The sequence below is a fragment of the Eumetopias jubatus genome, unplaced genomic scaffold, assembly GCF_037043125.1.
Source record: "Eumetopias jubatus isolate StellerSeaLion01/CBP00866 unplaced genomic scaffold, mEumJub1_p1.0 scaffold_7, whole genome shotgun sequence".
Classification (NCBI taxonomy): domain Eukaryota; kingdom Metazoa; phylum Chordata; class Mammalia; order Carnivora; family Otariidae; genus Eumetopias; species Eumetopias jubatus.
In genome coordinates, this window is record NW_028274813.1 from 99,153,760 (window position 1) to 99,173,538 (window position 19,779).

Genomic DNA, 19,779 nt, shown 5'->3' on the forward strand with positions numbered 1-19,779 from the left:
GGCCTGGCTTCCAAGCTCCAAGCCAGCTTCCTTCTGCAGAATTCCTCATACCTTCGCTCCCCATGGCTCCCAGCACTTTGCCATCTGCCTGACTCCGTTTTCCCAGAGAGGAAGCTGGCTATTTGGGAAGTTCTCCGTAGAGTCACCTTTACTCTTTTAGGTCACTTGGGAAGGATTCTGACCCCTTGAACTATCTATTCAACAGCTGAAGTCAAGTGTCCCCGGGGGTCAAGGTGAGAGAAGGCATGGCTAGAGGCATGAGAGGCACATGCCTAGCCAGGCCAAGAGGTAGGCCAAGGAAGGTAGATGAGGCTAGCGGAATCTTTGGGCCTCCATCAGGCCCTGAGAGGTCAGCTTCCAGAGCCTTCTGGGGCCCAGGAGGGGTCCAGCGGCAGATGCATAGCATCAGGACAAATGTGCAGGTACAAATAGGAAACAAGAGGCTGGGCTCTTTGTGTTGTTCAAGATGATTTTTGAAGAAGTAAGACATTCACATGGCTCAGATGAAAAGAGTATAAGATGGATAGATTTGCAAAGTCTTGCCTCTCTCCTCATGTCTTTATCCATTTTGCCGCCCTGTCTCCCACTATGGGTAACCACTTCTTTATTAATTTCTCCTGGATCTTTCCAATGTGTCTTTATGCAGATAAAAGCAAATGTGGATTTATTTATCTCCCACTTCTCAACAAAAGATAACACACTCTAGATGTCATTCTTTACTAGATTTTTGTCAGGTCGCAATCCATTCTAGGTATCTTCTCAATCAGTACAGTGTTTCTTCAGTACAGCTGCATGGTATTTCATTGAGGCCCATGCCCCAGTTTGGTCTTCTGGTCTCCAGATGGACACATGGGATGTTTTACATTTACAATTACAGACCGTACTACAGAGACCTTGTATTAATTTCATTTTGTATGTGTGCAGATACATCCACAGGGTAAATTTCCAGGAAGGGAATGCTGGGTAAAGAACAAGTGCATTCGTAACTTTCACGGTTGTTACCAAATCCCCTTCTGTCCTTACACTGTTTTGCATTCCTGCTAGCCTCACCATTGAGGCGTGTGATCAAGGTCTTTAATGTTTACCAACCCAACAGGAAAGACCTGTGTCTCAGTATGATTTTAATTTCTACTTTTCTTCTTCTTAGGTTGAGAATAGGTTATATTCCTTTTCTGTGACATGTCCCTTTCTGGTCTCAGTCCATTTTCTACGGGTTTCTAGTCTTTTTCTTCTTGATTTCTAGGCACTCTTTATATATCAGGGAGATAAGCTCTTGGTGTTACAAGCTGCAATTATTTTCTCTCTTTGTTATTCATATTTTGACTTTGCTAATGATATTTTTATTTTATCTTATTTACTGAGTGGGCCATACACAAGGTGTTTGTTTTAACATAGTCTAATTTAATAATTTTTTATAGATTCTGAATTTTGAATCACAGAAGATCCTTGCTCACAAGGTTATAAAGGAATTTGCCCAAATTTTCTCCTAGTCATTTTATGGTTTCCATTGTTTCATTTAAAAATTTGATCCACCTGGAGTTTTTCTGGTGTATGGTGTGAGGTATGGTTCCGACTTTTATATCTTTCTATCTTTTGCCAGCTCTCCCAAAACTATTTATTTAAAAGCCCTTCTTTACCTCACTGATTTGAGAGGCCACTGCTAACACATATTGAATTCCTATATGTATTCAGGTTTTCTGGATCTCTACTCTGCTTCTTTGGTCTATCTGTCCATGCACCAATACACACAGTTGGCATTATTGAATTTTTATGGTAAGTTTTATTATCTAGTATGGAGAGCCTTCCCTCATAGTTCATTATTTTTTCTCTCATGGTTTTCTTGGCCCTCATTGACAAGCTGAGCTCTGTCTCTGGGGCTCTCCCCTTGCTCATTTTTGTATTGTGTTCTCTCTCCCACAAGGAGGCCCACCTATACCTATAGGCTTCCAGCCAGAGAAAGAACCAAGCACAGCTCACTCCCCAAACAAAACAGAGGCACTCTCCTCCTGGGAGAGTCTCAGTAGGGTGTGTCCATGCACCTATTTGAGGCAGATGTGTTGGAGAAAAGCCAAGTGTGAGACCTGTATCTTCCTAGGGGCTGTACCCTGCAGATTCCTAACACTGATCTTCTGGTCCTTTTGACCTTTTGAAATGAAAGTGATTCCATATCACTTAGATATGAAGAGTTATCTTATCTGATATTTTATCTGTACATGATGTGTTACCGACAGGGTGTGGAAGGACCCTTCAAAGAGAAAGATGTAATAGCAAACACTGATTACTACTTCTGTTACCGCCAATACCAGGGATACCACGATAACCACCTCTGTTCATTGAGAACTTGCCACATTCCAAGCATGTGGGAGGCTCTTTACACGTTTATCTCACTCCGAAGAGGGGCCTCCTTTTGGCACAAAGGCACAGCATCCTTGCCAAGACATGTGACATGCTGCCTAAAAGAAGTAAACAAAACTCACAGAAAGGTGCTAAATAGGCTGGCAAAAATCTTTGTGAGTATAAACCAGCAAGTATCTGGAAGGAACTCTGTTGGGTCAAGTCATGAGATGGAAGAGATCTGAGGTAAGCTTTGAAAGGAAAGAGAAGCTGTGTAGTGAATGTCTACGTAAACATTTCAGCGAGTCTCAACTTGTTCTCCCAACAGCCCTATGACACGGATATTCAGGGTGGCAATTTAAGAAAAGAAAGGGAAGCTCCCACAGGTGAAATGGACTTATCAAGATCACACAACTAGTAACTGATAGAGAATCAAATACAGGGCCGACTGCCTCCAAAGCCAGTGCCCCTCCCTCCACACTACTCTGCTCCACCATTGTTTCCCATGGTGCGCCAGAAATTGTTGGAGTACATGTCCATGGCCTGATGGGGTCTGACATGCTGCAGTCAGCGGTGCCCCTGGACACAGTCAGTGAAGGGAGGACAGGGGTGCTGAAGAATATCGTAGGAAAAGTGAAACAAGGGCAAAAGCACATGGCCAAAATGTCTTGCCATCTCAGAACCTAGACATACGGAGGAAGAGGTAGAGAAATGGGATTCTGGGCCTGGTTTGATTTTTTTAGCCTGCTGTTAGCCTTGGGCCAGCCACTGAACCACTCCGCATTTCTTCATCAGGAAATGAACCCACAGATGATGGGAACAGTTGTGCTATAGACCCCAGCGCCTGAGGAGTCTCAGTGGAAATGCAGTCTCAGAAAATCTGAAGGGCCTGGGGTGCAGGTTACAGCATGACCTCAAGTTCTATAAGTATAGAAGTGACTACCTTGGCCACACATGGGCCCGTCCTCCTTCCACATTCCATAGTCCTTCTCTCCCTGCAGGACCAGGCCTTGATGGGAATCCCCAAGATGAGCTGGGGAATGGGTGACACTCCTTACCCATGGGATTCCTCTGGCTGCCTTCACACCAGCCACCGTACAGCTGAATATGTACCTCCTCTATTCTACCATCAAAACGCTGACCAAGCTGTATAACCATCATCTACCTACACACTTCCACCAAAAGACCATGGGCTTCTTGACAGCATGGACTATCTTATTCACTGTTCTATCCGCACAGTTAAACACCATCCCTGCCACATAGTAAGTGCTCACTCGATGTGGGGCAAAATGAATGAATGGTGGTTTGTCAGTCTCTAAAATCATACCCAATGACTGGCCCTCTCAGCCTTGGGCCACAACCCAGGGAAGCCCCAAGGAGGCTCAGGGGTGGGGTCCAGCTCATTTCGTCATCAGGTGGCCCCCAAGTCCCTGCACGTGTTTTAGCTCACATTCCCCACCCAGGGTTTACTTTTGCCTTATAGAGTAATCTTGGGGTTGTTTGGCCAAGTTAATGCTTAGTACTTTCCTTGTGCTGCAAGTATTTACTTTTGCAAAGCATCAGCTTCAGCCACAAGCACAGGAGAGGGGAGCATTTCTGGGGGACATAGAGCCAGGAACCCCCAGGTTACACTGCTCTGACTCTCACTTTTCTTTTTGAAACCTGGCTTCACAAATACTTCTCTCTGGCATCTTTTACTCATTGCAACTCAAAGATGGGACAGTCTTAGGACTCATACATCCTAGACCCAGAGGGACCCTGGGATCTTCTCCCAACCCCTCAGTTTTCCAGAGGTGGAAAGGGAGAAAAGCCAGGTCTAGAATCCTGGTCCAGCTGACTAAAGGAGCCAAGGACGTCTCACTATACCACCATGGAGACCTCAGAGCTGGCTGCTCCAAACTCCTCACTTTCCAGAGGAGGAAACTGAGGCCCAGAAAGTTAAATGACTTGCTCAAGGTCAACGAGGATGAGTGAACAGGAAACTAGGACCTCATAGAGATCTGCCAACACACGGTGACACCAAGAGCCAAATCCGAGGGACACAATTCTTTTTTTCTTTTTTTTTAAGATTTTATTTATTTATTTGACTGAGAGACACAGAGAGAGAGGGAACTCAAGCAGGGGGAGTGGGAGAGGGAGAAGCAGGCTTCCCGCCGAGCAGGGAGCCCAATGCGGGGCTCGATCCCAGGACCCTGGGATCATGACTTGAGCCGAAGGCAGACACATAACGACTGAGCCACCCAGGCGCCCCACGAGGGACACAATTCTGAGCGTCTAACGCCACGTTGTCTAGAAAAGCAGATGCAGTGGACCCAAAAGAGAACGTGTTCAGTTGCTTGCCTTATGTGAAATGTCTCCACTTTAGGCTCTGGGCCCTCTTCAAAGTTGCCACGTAAATGCGGTTCAACACCGTCACACTCATGACCACAGAGCTCAACTCTAAGGCTGATTTCAACAACCTCGTGATCAGCAACTGTCCTGTGGGGTACCGAAGGCCTCGCAAAGGGGGCTTGTGGGTCTGAGCAGGTGCTGAACTCCCAGGAGCACCAGGGAGCCACCCTCGGCACGAGGCCCAGCTCAGCTAACCCCCTGTGTGACCTTAGTCAAGACACTTAACCGCTCCGAGACCCACGTTTCCTTTTGGAATAGCACCCGGTCATAGGCGTGTCATGAGAACTGGATAAAATAAGGTGTTCTGGGTTACTAGCAAAAAGTTAATGATAGCCACATAAACGACCCTTTATCCACCCACTCCCCAGTCCCCAATCATCACCTCTAATGAGAACATTCAGGGTCTTACGGGGTTCTCTGGGTTGATAATAATTGTGGCTGAGACCCCGTGGGGGACTTACTTGTAAAATTGCTTCAACTCCCCTGTCAGCAAAAATGATCTCACCATTTAAACAAGTGATGCCACGCCAGGTCATTCATCCTAGTGGAAATAATTCTCTGAAAGGCAAAGCTCACTGCGTGAAGTTCATCACGGCTCTGCTTATAAAGGTACAAAACTGGAAACATACTGCTTGTCCCAGATAGGGGAATGGATACATAAATCATGAAACATCCCCTCCATGGAATATTACTCAGCCTTTACAAAGGAGGAGTATGGACACCACAGGAATACGGAGAGATGTTTATTATATAACATGAAATGAAAAAAGCCAAAAGCAATTGTATCTGTGCAGTTACATGAAAAATATATTTGCTTCTGGATACAGAATAGAAACATGGGAAAATAAAAAGTCAATCCACTAGGATGATGAGAATGTGAGTGTATTTTTTTGAATTTTGTTTTCTGCTCTTACTCTGCTTTTGAGCAACAAATACCTTTTATAAAGAATAGGGAAGAACGCCGGATACTTGCTCCCAAAACAACTGAGCTGAGAGCAACTTTCCTTTGTAGGAAAACACCTGGCACAGAGTTAGCGCTCGGGAAGTGATAGAAGAATGAACGAATAAACAAGAGTAAACAGAGTACCCCCACCTCAACACCAGCACCGACGCTGTGCCACCGGGAAGCCAAAGTAGACTAGAAGGATTGGTGTTCTCTTTTTCCAACCAAACTCCTGGCCCAAGTTCTGTTCGGAAAAGCCATCGTGAGTCTCCCTTTCTATGGAGCTGAGAAGAAGAGGGACCTCAGCAGGCACTAAGTAAGATCAAGTATTAGAAGGCTTAGCAGAAGTGGACCACCTGTATGGCCATCGGTAATGTACAGAGGCAGAACTAGACGAGGAGACCGCCTGAGTCTCCACTGAAGAGATACGGGATCCCCGCCCACCGTCACTCCCAGTGTGCTTGTCTCCATGAGGCGGGTGGCTCTGGGCTGGGGTAAGACTCAAGTACTCCTAGAGCTCTTGACTGGGACACCACCCGACAATGCCCTAAGCCCCATGATTTGGAGTTAAATTCCTCTGCTCCCACCCCTCCTGCTCCTGTCACTTGGCGAGTATGTAGGTCATGTCAAAGACAGAGAGATAAGGGGAAACGAAGACCAGAGTCGGGGGCTAGGCAATCGTCATGCATCCAAATAAAACTTTGCAACAAGAACATGATTCGCCTAATCTATTAAAATAGCACTTGGCAACCTGATTTTAAACGAAGGTCCACCATTCCAAGAGCTGTGGAAGGACCTGTGACTGTCCAGATCCTGGGCAACTGCCCCAGGGCCTGACTCTGGTCAGATGCCAACATCACAGCCCCTTGGCTGTGTAAGAATTCTAGTGTTACCTCTGTGACAGAAGGGAACGACATCTAGTCCAGCGGCACCTGGCGGGCTCAGTTGGTGGAGCATGTGACTCTTCATCTCAGGGTTGTGAGTTCAAGCCCCACACTGGGCATAGAGATTATGTAAAAAAAAAAAAAGACATCTAGTCTGAAGATGAGGCTGGCAGACAACAGCTGTGACAGGTGTTTGAGGGGGTCATGGGACTTGTAGTTTTCTTACTCTGGTCACCTTAGTCGTTTGGGGCCATTTCCCATGGGGATGCCCCAGCAACTCTTTTCCATGACTCACCCACACTCCCTCCTTGACATCCAGGGGCCTTACTTGGAGGGATCAGCCTTTGTGAGACGCAGAATGTGAGCCCTCTGAGCTTTACCCCAGTGACAGGAACAGAGTCCCCCAAACCTGGCAGGGATATGGGTTGGGACTCCTCTTCCTCAGCAGAGTAGGAAGACGCTGGCTTGAATGTTTGGGGGAGCTGACTTCTTCTGATTCTGCCGTTAGCCAGATGCCCAGTTTGGGGCTTGTCAGTTGGCCTCTCTGGGTCCCAGTTTCACCTGTAAAATAAGGCAGCTGGACTAGATTATTGTTACCAATAAGAGGTCCCTGGTCCCTAGGGAATAATGGTTGGGGGTGGGCAAAGGGCATCACTGAGCTATATTCAAACAAGTTGTAAGGGAAGATTGTATCACACAACACAACTAAATGTCAAGTTTCTTTGCTTTTCGCTGGAATTCTATCTGCTTGGTGTGGTGACAATGATTCTCTCCAGAGGATTAGAAGAGCAGATTGGTGGTGTTATCTAGATCCTTACTTAATAAGAGCAGGAAAGTGAATTACTCCTCAATAAATGCAGGTTGTTGGGGATGCATAGAGAATGAAAAGCAGGCAGTAACCAGGCTGGATTCTAGGACACCGCATTGTCTCCGGGTCTCTTTTATCCCCAACCCTCTGGCCAGATATTTGCTTTCCCAAGGATGGCCTCCCCAGGCACCGCTGCTCATCCCTGGCCCAGAGGACCTTGGAAGGGCCTTCCAGGTATGCCAAGTCTCCCTGAGGTCTTGGAGGGCTGGGCCTGTCCCGGACTGATCTTATCATTTGGTTCAAAGTCAGGGCAGGAGCCCTCCCTGCCAATTGATGCCAACCTCCATAGGACTCAGAAATGTCCTGCTCTCAGGCCAGCCCCACCCTGCATGTAACGACACAGAAGGCCTGCCATTCAACCTACAGTGCCCTGGCCTGAACTCTGACCGGTATGGAGAAGCCACAGTCCTGCCTGGTTGTAGTTTATTTTTGCAACCATTTTTTTTTTTTTTTAATGTACATCTAAGGGACCATTACCATCATCAAGATACGGAACATTTCAATCCCTTCACAAGTTGCCCTTTTGTTTTCCCATCCCCTGGCCCCCGGAAAGCACTGGGCTGGCTGCTCACTATCGCTAGTTAGGCCTTCTCCAGAATGTCATATAAATGGAATCACACCGTATGCAACCTTTTAAGTTGGGCCTCTTTCACTTAGTGTAATGCCTGTTAGATGCATCCATGCTGCATACTTGCATGTATCGGAAATTTGTTCTTGATACCACTTACTACTGAGTGGTATTCCATGATGGTCTATTCCTTGTATATATTTACTCATTTACCAGTTGATGGGTATTTGGGTTGTTAATAGTTTGGGGCTATTGTGAATAAAGCTGCTGTAAACCCTTGCATCTTTGTGTGGACATATGTTTGAATTTCTCTTGGGTAAGTTCCGAGACTTGGACTTGCTGAGCGTTATGGTACATTTACCTCTGTAAGAAATTGCCAAACAATTCTGCAAAGTGGCTGCAGTGTTTTGCAATTCAGCCAGCCATGCATGGAAAGTTCTAGCTCTTCCACATCCTCACCTGCACTTGGTGCTGGCAGCCTTTTTTATTTTAGACATTTTAGAGGGGGAGAGGTGGTATCTCGTTGAGGTTTAAATTTGCATTTCTCTCCTGAATAGTGATGTTGAGCATCTCTTCATGTGTTTATGTGCTATTTGTATATCTTTTTATAAGATGTAGCTGTTTAAATCTCTGGCTCATTTTATAATTGCGTCGTTTGTCCTTTTATACCTCAGGTATAAGTGTTCTTTATATATTCTGGATAAAAGTCCTTTGTCAGATATACTTATTTTGAATATTTTCTCTCAGTCTGGCTTGGCTTTTCATTTACTCAGTGGGATCTTTCAAAGATCAGATATATTTAATTTTTCTAATTTTTCTTTCATGATTTGTGCTCTTGGTGTCCTAAAAAAAAAAAAAAATCTTTGCTCTCCTCAATGTCATAAAGATTTTTCTCCTTTTTTCTTCTAGAATTTTTATGGGCTTTGCTTCTAAATTTAGGTTGGTGATCCATTTCAAGATAATTTTCATCCCTCCAACAAATATTTTATGGCAAACTATCATAATAGCAAGTGTTTATATAGCACACACTTACATGCCTGGCACTATTACAGAATTTATCAATACTAACTCATCAAATCTTCATGATAATTCTCTAATGTAAGTACTACTATTATCTCCATCTTACAGATGATATGATAGAAAATTCAGACACATAGAGGTTAAGTAATTTGCCCAAGGTCACATGAGTAGTAAGTGGTAGAAATGGACCTCGAACCCCCCCCCACATGGCTCCTAGTCTGGGTGCCTGACCACCACACTCCACAGCCCCTTGCTGTACTGACTAAAGTTTTAATGTGAGCAAAATCAGACCTAGGTTCTGCTTTCATGGAGCTTACCACCAAATAGGGGAGCTAGATATGTATGTAATGACTATTCAAATAGAAAATTACAACTGTGAAATCACCTAAGAGAACAAATAATAGGGAGATGTGACCAAGTGAGGAAAGTCGGAGAAATTTTCCCTGAGGAAATGAAGATTGAATTTAGATTTGGAGAAACAATGATGTTAGCCAGGCAAATAAAACACAACAGCAGATCATGTCAGGCCAGGGGACCACAGCGGGAAAGACCAGGCAGGAAGGTATGTCACACACTGGATGTTGGATAAAAACTCTCAGAATAATCATCAACAGCGATGGCAATTTTTATCATCTTTTCTCTCTCCACTTATTCACCCCATTGCCCTTGAACTAGAGTGGCCAACTCATCCTGGTTTGACAGGACAGTTGGTCACCCTATCTTGAACCTGTTCAGGGCAAGATGTGCCCATGACCTTGTAACCACTTTAAGGAAGTAAGCACCATTATCCGCAGAGGAGTCCAGTACAAATGGAAAACTTTTATTAATGGCACACTCTTTCATAATCAGATTTTTTGAAAGACAAAAAAAAAAAATTCACTTTGATTCTAACCAGAGTTACAGGGGAGTACAACCTAAGAAGAAAGCTTGGGGTGCCTGGGTGGTTCAGTTGGTTAAATGTCTGACTCTTGATCTCAGCTCAGGTCTTGATCTCAGGGTCATGAGTTCAAGCCCCACATTGGGAGGGAGGGAGAAAAGAAGAAAGAAAGGAAGGAAGGAAGGAAGGAAGGAAGGAAGGAAGGAAGGAAGGAAGAAAGAAAGAAAGAAAGAAAGAAAGAAAGAAAGAAAGAAAGAAAGAAAGAAAGAAAGAAAGAGAAAGAAGGAAGAAAGGAAGGAAGGAAGGAAGGAAGGAAGGAAGGAAAGAAAGAAAGAAAGAAAGAAAGAAAGAAAGAAAGAAAGAAAGAAAGAAAGAAAGAAAGAAAGAAAGAAAGAAAGAAAGAAAGAAAGAAAGAAAGAAAGAAAGACAGGCAGGCTTGGAAGAAAAAAAACTCTCCAACTAGAAAACATAGCCTCTAGTTACTTCCTTGAATCTCCAAGGAGAAATTGATTGTAGTCTCAGGCTACAAGACAGCTAGCTAAATCAGGCCAAAGTAGACAAAGAAAACAGAATAAATTAGACTTGTGAAAATAGCTTTCCTTCCATCCCTTACCTCATAGTCTTATTTCACAACAAAATGGTAATGGGCAAAATTCAAGATGGCAGGAGTCAGAGCAGCATTCCTCATCACAGCCTTGGGTAGAATCTGCTTATCACCAAAGATCAGCAATGGCTAAGAGCTGAATCTCTAAAGGCCCAGCAACAACTAAATTCTTATTCAAGTTTTTCCATCCTGCCATCATCCTAGAAATTCTGAAGTCAGTGTTGTGCATGTACAAATCACAGGCCTGATCACAACCGCTGGGGAAGAGCTATGGCTACATTTATTTCATAGGTTCTTTCCATCCTGAACAGAGGACATGGCTGGGGAGGGGGAATATTCAGAGTAATCATGAAATTATGGTCTTCCAGAGGACCCCTCTCAGTAGTCCCAGGTCTGGGTATATTTCCAGCAGTGCATGTTAACAAAGTTAACAAATGACACACAGCTTAGCGATGTAAATAATGGATATGAAGATATTTCACAAATAACTCTGTGAGGGGCATATTAATACCTGTGGCTCCTGTATCATGCACTTGTGTCCTCAGCAGCAGCCACGAGAGGTGCTCAACAAACATGGAACCGAGCAGAGGCACCCAGCCCGGGCATCATGGGCAGAAGACAGAATGACGCACTCCCACCGAGGTCTTCTACGGCAGGATCCTTGGTTCCCTCCTGTGCCAGCTCAGCTGCCTGCAGTAACCACCTAATGATGTCCTTACCCAAAAGAAAATGAAATAATTTGTTCTTGTATGAAACATTAGGAAACGTCAAACCCGGGGGCTGACTTAGGAATGGAGAAATCACTTGCCACAAGGAACCTAAATATTAGAAATGCAGAGGCTGCACCTCACTTCTGCTTCCGACTGATTGTGAGGAAGTTTCGCTGCCCCAGGAACTTGCTGTCATGCAGAGGGCAACTTCAAGCCTCCTTCGCTCGTCAAGCCGCTTTCAGGTTACAGGCAGTGACACTCCAAGGAACCGACGTTTTACCTTTAATAGTCTCCCTCTCAAAACCACAGCCTCATCCCCAGATTCTTATCACTGGTGTGTCTTTGTCTCTTCTAAAGACTTGAGAAAGTAACTACTGTAGAAGACACACCTGGAGAAGGAGCTACTCCTATGGAGTACAATTGGAAAACATCCCCCCCCCCGCCGACAACCCCCCAACTCCCCACCCCGCCCCCGCCACTCATAACTGAATCATTGGGTTTTCTCACAACTTGCTCACAGAGTTGCTGTGAGGTTTCAGTGAGTCAGCACAAGGCATACTGTTAGAAAAGTGCCTGGCACAGAGAAAATACTCAATAAATATTAGCTTAAAAAGTGCAGAAAATCAATTTGGATATATATGCATACATAAAGAGATACGCACAAGATCACGCCTAAGGAGCTAATGATTCTACTTTCGAAAATCTATACTAAGAAAATACTCATAGATTTTCCAGACAAAGATTTATGTATAAAAATGGTCATCAGGGCATTGTTTGTAATAAAAAAGAAACCCGAAACAACCTAAAGTCCAACAATAATGGAATAAGTAAACAAACGAAGCCACTTTTCAAAAGCATGCTTTTGAAGAATTTGTAATGCTGTAAGAAAATTATCATGACAGGCGAAGAGGGATATGAAACCATTCACATAATACGATTTCAATTTTAGATGCTCCCAATAAATATCTACGGAACTCCATAATAAAAGATTAGAAGGAAATACTCCAAATATTACTTGTGTTTCTGTCCCAGTAGTAAGATTCTTTATTCATTTTTAGCATTTTTCAAATTCTATATACGTATACATATACAATGAGTGTGTATTAATTCTACAAATAAAATATAAAACAGTTTCACTATTTCAATTTCAATTTCACATATAAAAAAAATTGCATGAGGTTCTAGCTAGGCCAGTGGCAGAGGAGAGAAAAGATAATCATGAGGCTGAGTCCTCGGTGTTTGGTGACCCATGAGGGTCACCAAGGGGACAGAGAGAATATCCCAGACAGCTCTAAACTTTCTAGCTTGAGCAACAGCATGGATAAATAATGGTGTTTTGCATGACAATAAGAAATGTAGAGAGAAAGGAAGAGGAATGGGTTGGGAAGAAAGAAAATAAATTCGGTTTGGCCTCACTGGGTTTGCAGTACCGAAAGGATCCCCTGGTAAGGGGTGCTCAGTCAAGAGCTGGCTACATGCGGGGCGAAAGTCTGGGAAAGATTTTGGCATACAGTATGTGGGCATGGGCGATAGCCATGTGTCGCTGATGCCTTGGCTTGGCTGAGGATGCAGCCGCATTCTCTGTGTTCTGTAAAGGGCAATCGGACTCTGTCCCCATGGAGGCTCAGACACTTGGGCTCTGGAGCTCTATTCCTTCCTGCCACCCAAAATGTGACCTGAAGTGACCCCTGCCTCCCTCAGTCAGTCACAGAGACTACTGCTGGATTATAGTGAAGAGCCTCCCAGAGATCCCCTATGCCTTACATGCTGTTTGGCACTGTGGCTGCCACTTCCAATGAGGATGACAGAGAACTCAGAGTCAACCACATAAAACTTGCTACCGCATATTTTGTAGGAATGGCGTTCAAGACAGTGGCCACTGCCTTGCCCGGTGGCCTCTTTTTACAATAACATATAAGGAAACCATCTCAGGCTTCAGCACCGGGAAAGTGTGAGCAACTGGACACCATGAATCCTATAACTGGTCCTGTTTCCCTCTCTGGTTTGGCCAATAAGAAGCTCAGACTAAAAGCTGTGGCCCATCTTCATCAACATTAGATGATCACATCGTGCGCATTCTAGAGCACTAATCTGTTAGCATTTCGATCTTTGTTGTTTTACTTTATTTTCTCTTTGTCCTAATTTCTTCCACTATGAATCTTTGTGAACTTCTTTAAGTCTAAGATTTTCTTCCGTGTCACACCCACCCATTGATTCTGTCTCTATCTCCTGGAGTTGCACAAGAGAATTCTAGGCCCTCTTCCCCATAGAAGCCCCTTTGAGGCTCATGTCCTCCACTAAATCTGATTCTTTCTGGGTACTAGAGCCTCACTTTCTTCAACAGTTTGTCCTAGACGTGAGCTCCTCAAGAATCTTTATCCTTCTAGACTCAACTGATGCCCCATCTTCCCTTGGGGTCTTCTTTAGGCCCTATTCAGGGTGTCCCTCCACGGCAGCCCTGAAAGCAACCACACTCGAGGACTGGTTCTCATACTTGCCTCTCCCACCAGACTGGGGACTCCTGAAAAACAGAGGTCATGCCCTATGTGCCTCCAAATATTACCTAGCCAGAGCCCAAGGCATAATATAATAATATATGCTTCATAAGTTTTTGTGGAGGAAATAGATGAGTGAATATATATTCATATATATACATAACTTCCTCGCTCCTCTACATGTTAAAGGAAAGCCAAGCCCCAGGAAGAACAGGGAGAGCCCAGTTCCCATTCAGTTGTTTGTGGGCCTTTCTATCTGACAACCGCTTTTCCACAGGACTCTCCTGAACAGACCTGGCCCTAGGCACCGGCATGAGAGCTTATTCTCCCAGCTAAATCCAGAGTAAATACACATATGACAGAATTGGTCCTGTGAGGGCAACTGGGATAAATTTTCACAGAAAAAAAGGATTTCACAGATCAAAAATGCAAGATGCCGCTCCAACTCGTACTTACTTTAACACAGCCTTATATGGGTGCTAATATGTGTCAGGCATTGTTCTGAGCTCTTTACAAATATCTTATTTAATCTTTGTAACAACTTCATGAGATAGGTACTATTTCTATCCCCATTTGGTTTTCATATATAGTCTTCTCAAGCACTGGAGCCAGCTATCCTGCAAGGAAGGAAGATGTAGCTATTCCGTCACTAAATAAAAGAAAGTTAGTTACGTTTCGTTCACGCCAGTGCATGAATGGTTGACAAATCAAATCTTCGCCTTTGATGTGAGACCAGGATGCCACAGAATACATCATTCACTAAGCATTCATTGAGCCCCTACCAGCACTGCCCTCCATGAGCTCACAGCCTGATGGAGAAAACAGCACACACCTAAACAAATAAATTATCAGGCCCCATGACAAGCGCATTAGAAGCAAGGACCCAATACAGCGCTGGCGGCAAGAGGAAGTAATGATCTCTGGCTAGATGAGAAGCTTTCCTCCAGGGTGTAATGTCTGAGTTCCTTTTTAATGGATGGTCCAGGGTGCACCAGGAAGCCACAGCGACAGAGGCAGGAGCGAGAGGGCCAAGGTAGGGGGAACCATTGGCCGTGGGGAGCAGGAGGGCTGAGCTGGGGAATGAGGGATTATCACTGGGGTGGTGACCTTGGCTGCGACACCACGAAGCTCAAAGTCACTAAAGGATCTGATAGTCATTCCTGTTCTAGGAAGCATCTTTGAACTGCAGCATGGGGGAGGATGTCAAGACCAGAGAGAGAGAGAGAGAGAGAGAGAGAGATGTGTTAGGGGGCTGTTGCAATCAACCAAGCAAGACACAGTATGCACCTGAGCGGGGACACTGGATGCTAGGGATATTTGGGAACCTGAAGCTTCAGACTGATTGGAAGTTTGGTGTAGGAGTGCAAGGTGACAGCCCAGCTTCTACTTAGAAGACCAGGAAGCTGGTGCGGCCAGCGAAACGGGGAACATGAGCTGAGAGCCCCCTGGCAGGGATGAGGAGAATCCTGGGCAGCCTCTAAGCCTGGGAAAGCCACACTAGGCAGCAGACATTTTCTTAATAATCGCAGAGCAGTTATTCAGATTCTCACTCGCAACTCTTTTTAATAAAATATGAGGCGTTTCACTCTGTCATCCTAGTGAAAAATCATTGCCCTTTGCTGGAAATTAATAACCTTTCAAATTAATAACCTTTGGGTAGGAAAATCGGTTTCATTAATACCTCCCCTTGCACTTTGTAGGTTCATCATCTCTCCATCCTGCTGTCCCCTGAAACCAAAAGCCCAAGACTTATTGTTTGAGAAGTCTGACTGACTTTATGCTCAGAATGAATGCTCGGGATCCTTCATAATTAGGCTCAATTGAGGTCACTGCCCAAAAATGCTGGCATGTCCCTCAACCCCCGGAGAGCCCACCCTGGGCTAGAAGGGACGATGAAGTCATCCTCCCCCAGCTCTTGGCCTGATCCCTAATCTTGGCGCAAAAGAGGTCACCCACCTTGGTGCCCCAACCCTGAGAACCGAGCACCTCCCCAGGCTTCCCACAGCCCCTGAGCAGAGGTGTCTGTCTTTGGCCAGGAGCATGGCCGACCTGGCAGGGCTGCGTGATTGCTCATCACCACTCCAAAATGACTCAGGACCAGGAGCAGCCTGCCCCAAAAGAAAGACTAAAAGGCATTTTGAGAAAACAACTGAAGGTAAAATCTTAAAAACGATCTTTCTCTCTCCTACCCCATTCTTCCAGGGTCTTTGAAAGATTCTGAATGGATACTCATTTATCCTTTCCTGCTGAAAAATGCCTTAGCAGCAAACTTAACATCTCGGGCATGAAGTCCAGACTCCCCAGCATCCTGGGGCCCCTGACACTCTGGCTGCCCAGGCTCGTCTCTTTCCTCCTCATGCCCACAAAGTGCCACCCTCTGAGCCCTAACTCTTCTGTTCCCCCAGCTCAGAAAGCCCTGTTCCCTCCCACCACCCACACAGCCCCACACACAAGCCCCTGTCTATCCTTCCAGGCAGGATCAGCATCATTTTCTCTGAGAAGTCCTCCTCTCAGTGTCACTCCCTGCATCAAGCAGAATCAGCCACTCCTTTGAGATCCTTTCTGCCCGAACCCTACCTGGTCCAGGCAAGGCTACATGGCATAACGTGTCTGCAAGTGAGAACAGGCGGAACTACACGGGCAAATGCATAATGTCGTCTAACTAACGTGCTCTATTCACTGTCTCTGCAGCATAGGGATGTAGACAATTGGAATCAGAGGGAGCTGGGTTCAAATCCTGACGCCACCGCTTATTGGCAGTGTGACTTGGGGTGAAATACTCATCTTATGCAACTGCCTCTTCCATATCCCTATTGTCCACGAGGTACTTCAATATCTGACTGGCTGAGCCCATAGTCAGGATGGCAGGATGGAGGATCTGGCCCCCTCTACCTCAGTGTTGGGTTCTTGTAGGTCAGCCTTCATCATCTCCCAGAGGAGAAATGGCTGTTCTGCTGGACATGCCCTCTTGGGTTCCCCAAAGCTGCAGTTCATGCCTACCTCCAGTACCTCCCAGTAACCCTGCTGGCTGGTGCTCTTAGGAACTTTTGGGCTGTCCCAGAGCTGGCAGAGGTGGGACAGATGCCAGGGTAAGCACTGTCTCCAATCTTACATTCCAGAGCCAGTTGGAAGAAGATCGAGAGCTGTTGAAACAAAGGAAGCATTGCAGGAGACAGAGACCAGATTCCTGCTTTTTGAAGAAGAAATGGATAAGGGCTGTCAGATTCGGCTGAATCACCCAGACACATTACATCGGTGTGGCTTCAACTCCTCTCTGCCCCTGGTGATGATAATCCACGGGTGGTCGGTAGGAAATGCTGACGTGCCTTTTTTCTCTCTGCATTTACATTTTTTGCTTTTCTCCCTTGCGTGTCCAATTTTAATAAAAAAGATAGGGAGCCAGTGATAACACTTTCATGCATAATATTTATAAAGCACATTTTAATTTTCCAAGTACTTCCCCACAGGATCTCATTGATTATGTCAACCCCATGAATAAGCAGGGTAAGGAAAGTATAATTATCTCCATGTTTCAGATAATAAAATGTGGTTCAAGGAGGTCTCACAGCACATGAGGGCCCCAGAAGTGATTGCGGTCCATGCAGGAGAATCTGCCTATTTCACAAGAGGAGATAGGAAGCTAAAAGACATAGTGTCCCAATGAAATGTTGTAACTATAAGGTTTAAATGCAGCTGCAAATAACAGAAACCCAATTGGCAGTAGTTCAAACAAAACAGAAGTTTGTTTCCATTTCACACAATAGTCTAGAGATATGTAATCCAAAACTGGGTAAATGACTCTGTCAATGAAGTCCTCAGGGACCCAGCTCATTTCCAGCTTACGACTCTGCCATTCTTAAAGTGTAGCCTTTGTCCTTATAGTCCAAAATGGTAGCCAGAGCACCAGCCATCACACCTTTATTCCAGGTAACACAATTAGTAAAGGGTGTACACAAAGAAGTCAAAGAGCATGGGTTTTTTTCAACAGCTTTATTGAGCTATAATGCACATACCATACAATTCATCCATTTAAAGTGTACCGTTCAATGGCCTTTGGTATAAAAGAGTGGGGTTTTTTTAGGTTAGCTACCCAGAAGCATCTGTAAAATGCTTCCAGTTATATCCATTGGCCATACCTAGGTAGAAAGGTGACTGAGATATGTAGCCTCTTAGAGAAAGTGTAGCCTTTTAGGGATGCTAAAAATCCTGGACAAAGGGGAGAAAGAATATTGTGGGCAATGGTTGAAATCAAACTAAGCAAGGACTTGTCTCCAAGAGGAAATTCTGCCTCCCTGGTTCCCAACCAACCCACGATTTGAAGCTTGGTTCACAACTTGAAACCTCCAGAGATTTGGGGATCTATTTCGTGACTTGGAAACCTTTCCCCGCCATCTTTGAAAAATACTCTTGAAACCCTCACCTATCCTACCGTAGAAAGCAAAATGAGCCCGTCTACCCATCCACCACTCTTTCAACATTTATTCACTGAGAGCCTGCTTTGTGTAGGCTCATAGCCTTCCCATGAACAATACAGACCCCGTGCCAAGTCTCATGTGGTGGTGGGGAGCCCCACGATGCCACGGGAGCGTTTCCACAAGGTGGGGTGCTTGCCACTGATGGGGGGGGGAAGCAGAGGCACCTAGAGCCTGCTAGGAGCTTCCCCCTAGGACTTAAAGGGCTCCCACCTAGGGGAGAGGAGGTTCCACACACCCCAGGGTCGGCAGTGAAGGTGGTGGTGGGCTTTCCTGCCCCTAAAGAAAGGACCTAACATAGGTTGAGGCCCTCCTACAAGTTAGGCCCTTTACATTACACATCAACCCGTTTAATCCCCACACGTCCCTCCGAGGTGGGTTAGCGTCTCTTAGAAGAAGAAACTGCGCTCAGGAAGGTCGGGCTGCTACCAAAGTCACACAGCCAAGAGTGGACAAAGGTTCACACGCAGAATCCCCACGCGCCAAGCTCACACTCTCGAAGACCCCCTTTGTGAGAGGGGTCTGACCGGGCCCCCATTCCTAGCAGGCTTCACCCCACAACCCTCACTGTGGCTCTCTCCTGCTGGGGTAGGAGCTCAATCCATGTTTCTGTAAGAAAAACAGAAGAGGAGACAGAGGGCAGAACACTAAGAAGGTGAAACCTGTTTTAAAGGAAACGAAAGATCGGCCACGGAAAGCTTTCCTGTGGGAGCCCTGGGGGGCAGGGGTTGAGAAGGAGGCCAGCGGCGGTAGAGGAGCGTATCCCATTTCTTCAGCTCCTTTAGCCAAACGGACTTTCCTTACAAGAAAAAAGAGAGAAGGAGGGAAGGAGGGAATGCATCCAGAGGACAGATCGGGGGACGGGCGGAGTTCGAAGCTGGGGCCACCAAGTCAGAAAGGCTGCACATGGCAGAGCTGGTGATTCCTTCCCGTGCTCTCCCCCTCAGACCCTGCCCTCCTCCCCCTCCCTACCTCCCTGCATTCCCCCTGCCCCCTTCACCTTGCCCTGCCTTGCCCTCGCCCTCCCTGCCTCCTCTGACTCTCCCTGCCTCCCCCTTACCTCTCCCTGCCCCCCACTTAAACTCCAGCAGCCCCCAACCGCTTGTAGCTCCTTCCCTTCCCCTGTGCTTTCTCTCCTCTTGGCCTTGGCTCAGCCTGCACCTTCTGCCTAGAGTGTTCTTCTCCCTCTTCTGCCAACCAGTACCCTAATATTACACAGTAGGTGCTCAAGAAATATTTGTTAACTGAATTCATGACTAAGCAAATATCTTGTTCACAAATGCAACGTGACGATAAGACCATTACTGGGGTCCTGTCCCAGAATGAACTCCTCCTTCTTAAAATGCAGAGAGGACTAGAACTACTATCACTAGTGATAGGAACAGTGTGTCAGTAAATGGGAAGGTAACTGTGCGTGACTAACATTTACCGAGTGCTTGCTGCATTCCAGGTGCTGTTCTAAGGGCTTCACAGCAATGGACTGATCTCCTCTTCACAGCAGTTCTAGAGAAAGGCCACTACTGTTCGCCCCATTTCCCAGATGGGGAACATCATGCACAGAAAAGTTAACCAGATCGCTAACTAACTGGGAGAGTTGGGATTTGAATCCAAGG

General features: G+C 45.8%; 1 protein-coding gene and 1 long non-coding RNA gene across 2 annotated transcripts in view; one reads left to right on the forward strand and one right to left on the reverse strand.

The window, feature by feature from the left end:
- Positions 1-11,174, reverse strand: part of LOC148163950 (uncharacterized) — a 65,367-nt gene extending 54,193 nt beyond the window's left edge. Inside the window, exons 1-3 of the long non-coding RNA XR_015768640.1 lie at positions 11,001-11,174; positions 6,962-7,113; positions 6,562-6,664 (exon numbers count right to left, since the gene is read on the reverse strand). This is a non-coding gene — a long non-coding RNA (uncharacterized LOC148163950). The remainder of the gene's footprint in view (positions 1-6,561; positions 6,665-6,961; positions 7,114-11,000) is intronic.
- The window catches only part of LIPC (lipase C, hepatic type), a 131,199-nt gene that overhangs the window by 85,875 nt on the left and 25,545 nt on the right, over positions 1-19,779 (forward strand). The window contains exon 2 of the mRNA XM_028100494.2: positions 16,814-17,001. Coding sequence (XP_027956295.1) covers positions 16,814-17,001 — 188 coding nt within the window. The remainder of the gene's footprint in view (positions 1-16,813; positions 17,002-19,779) is intronic.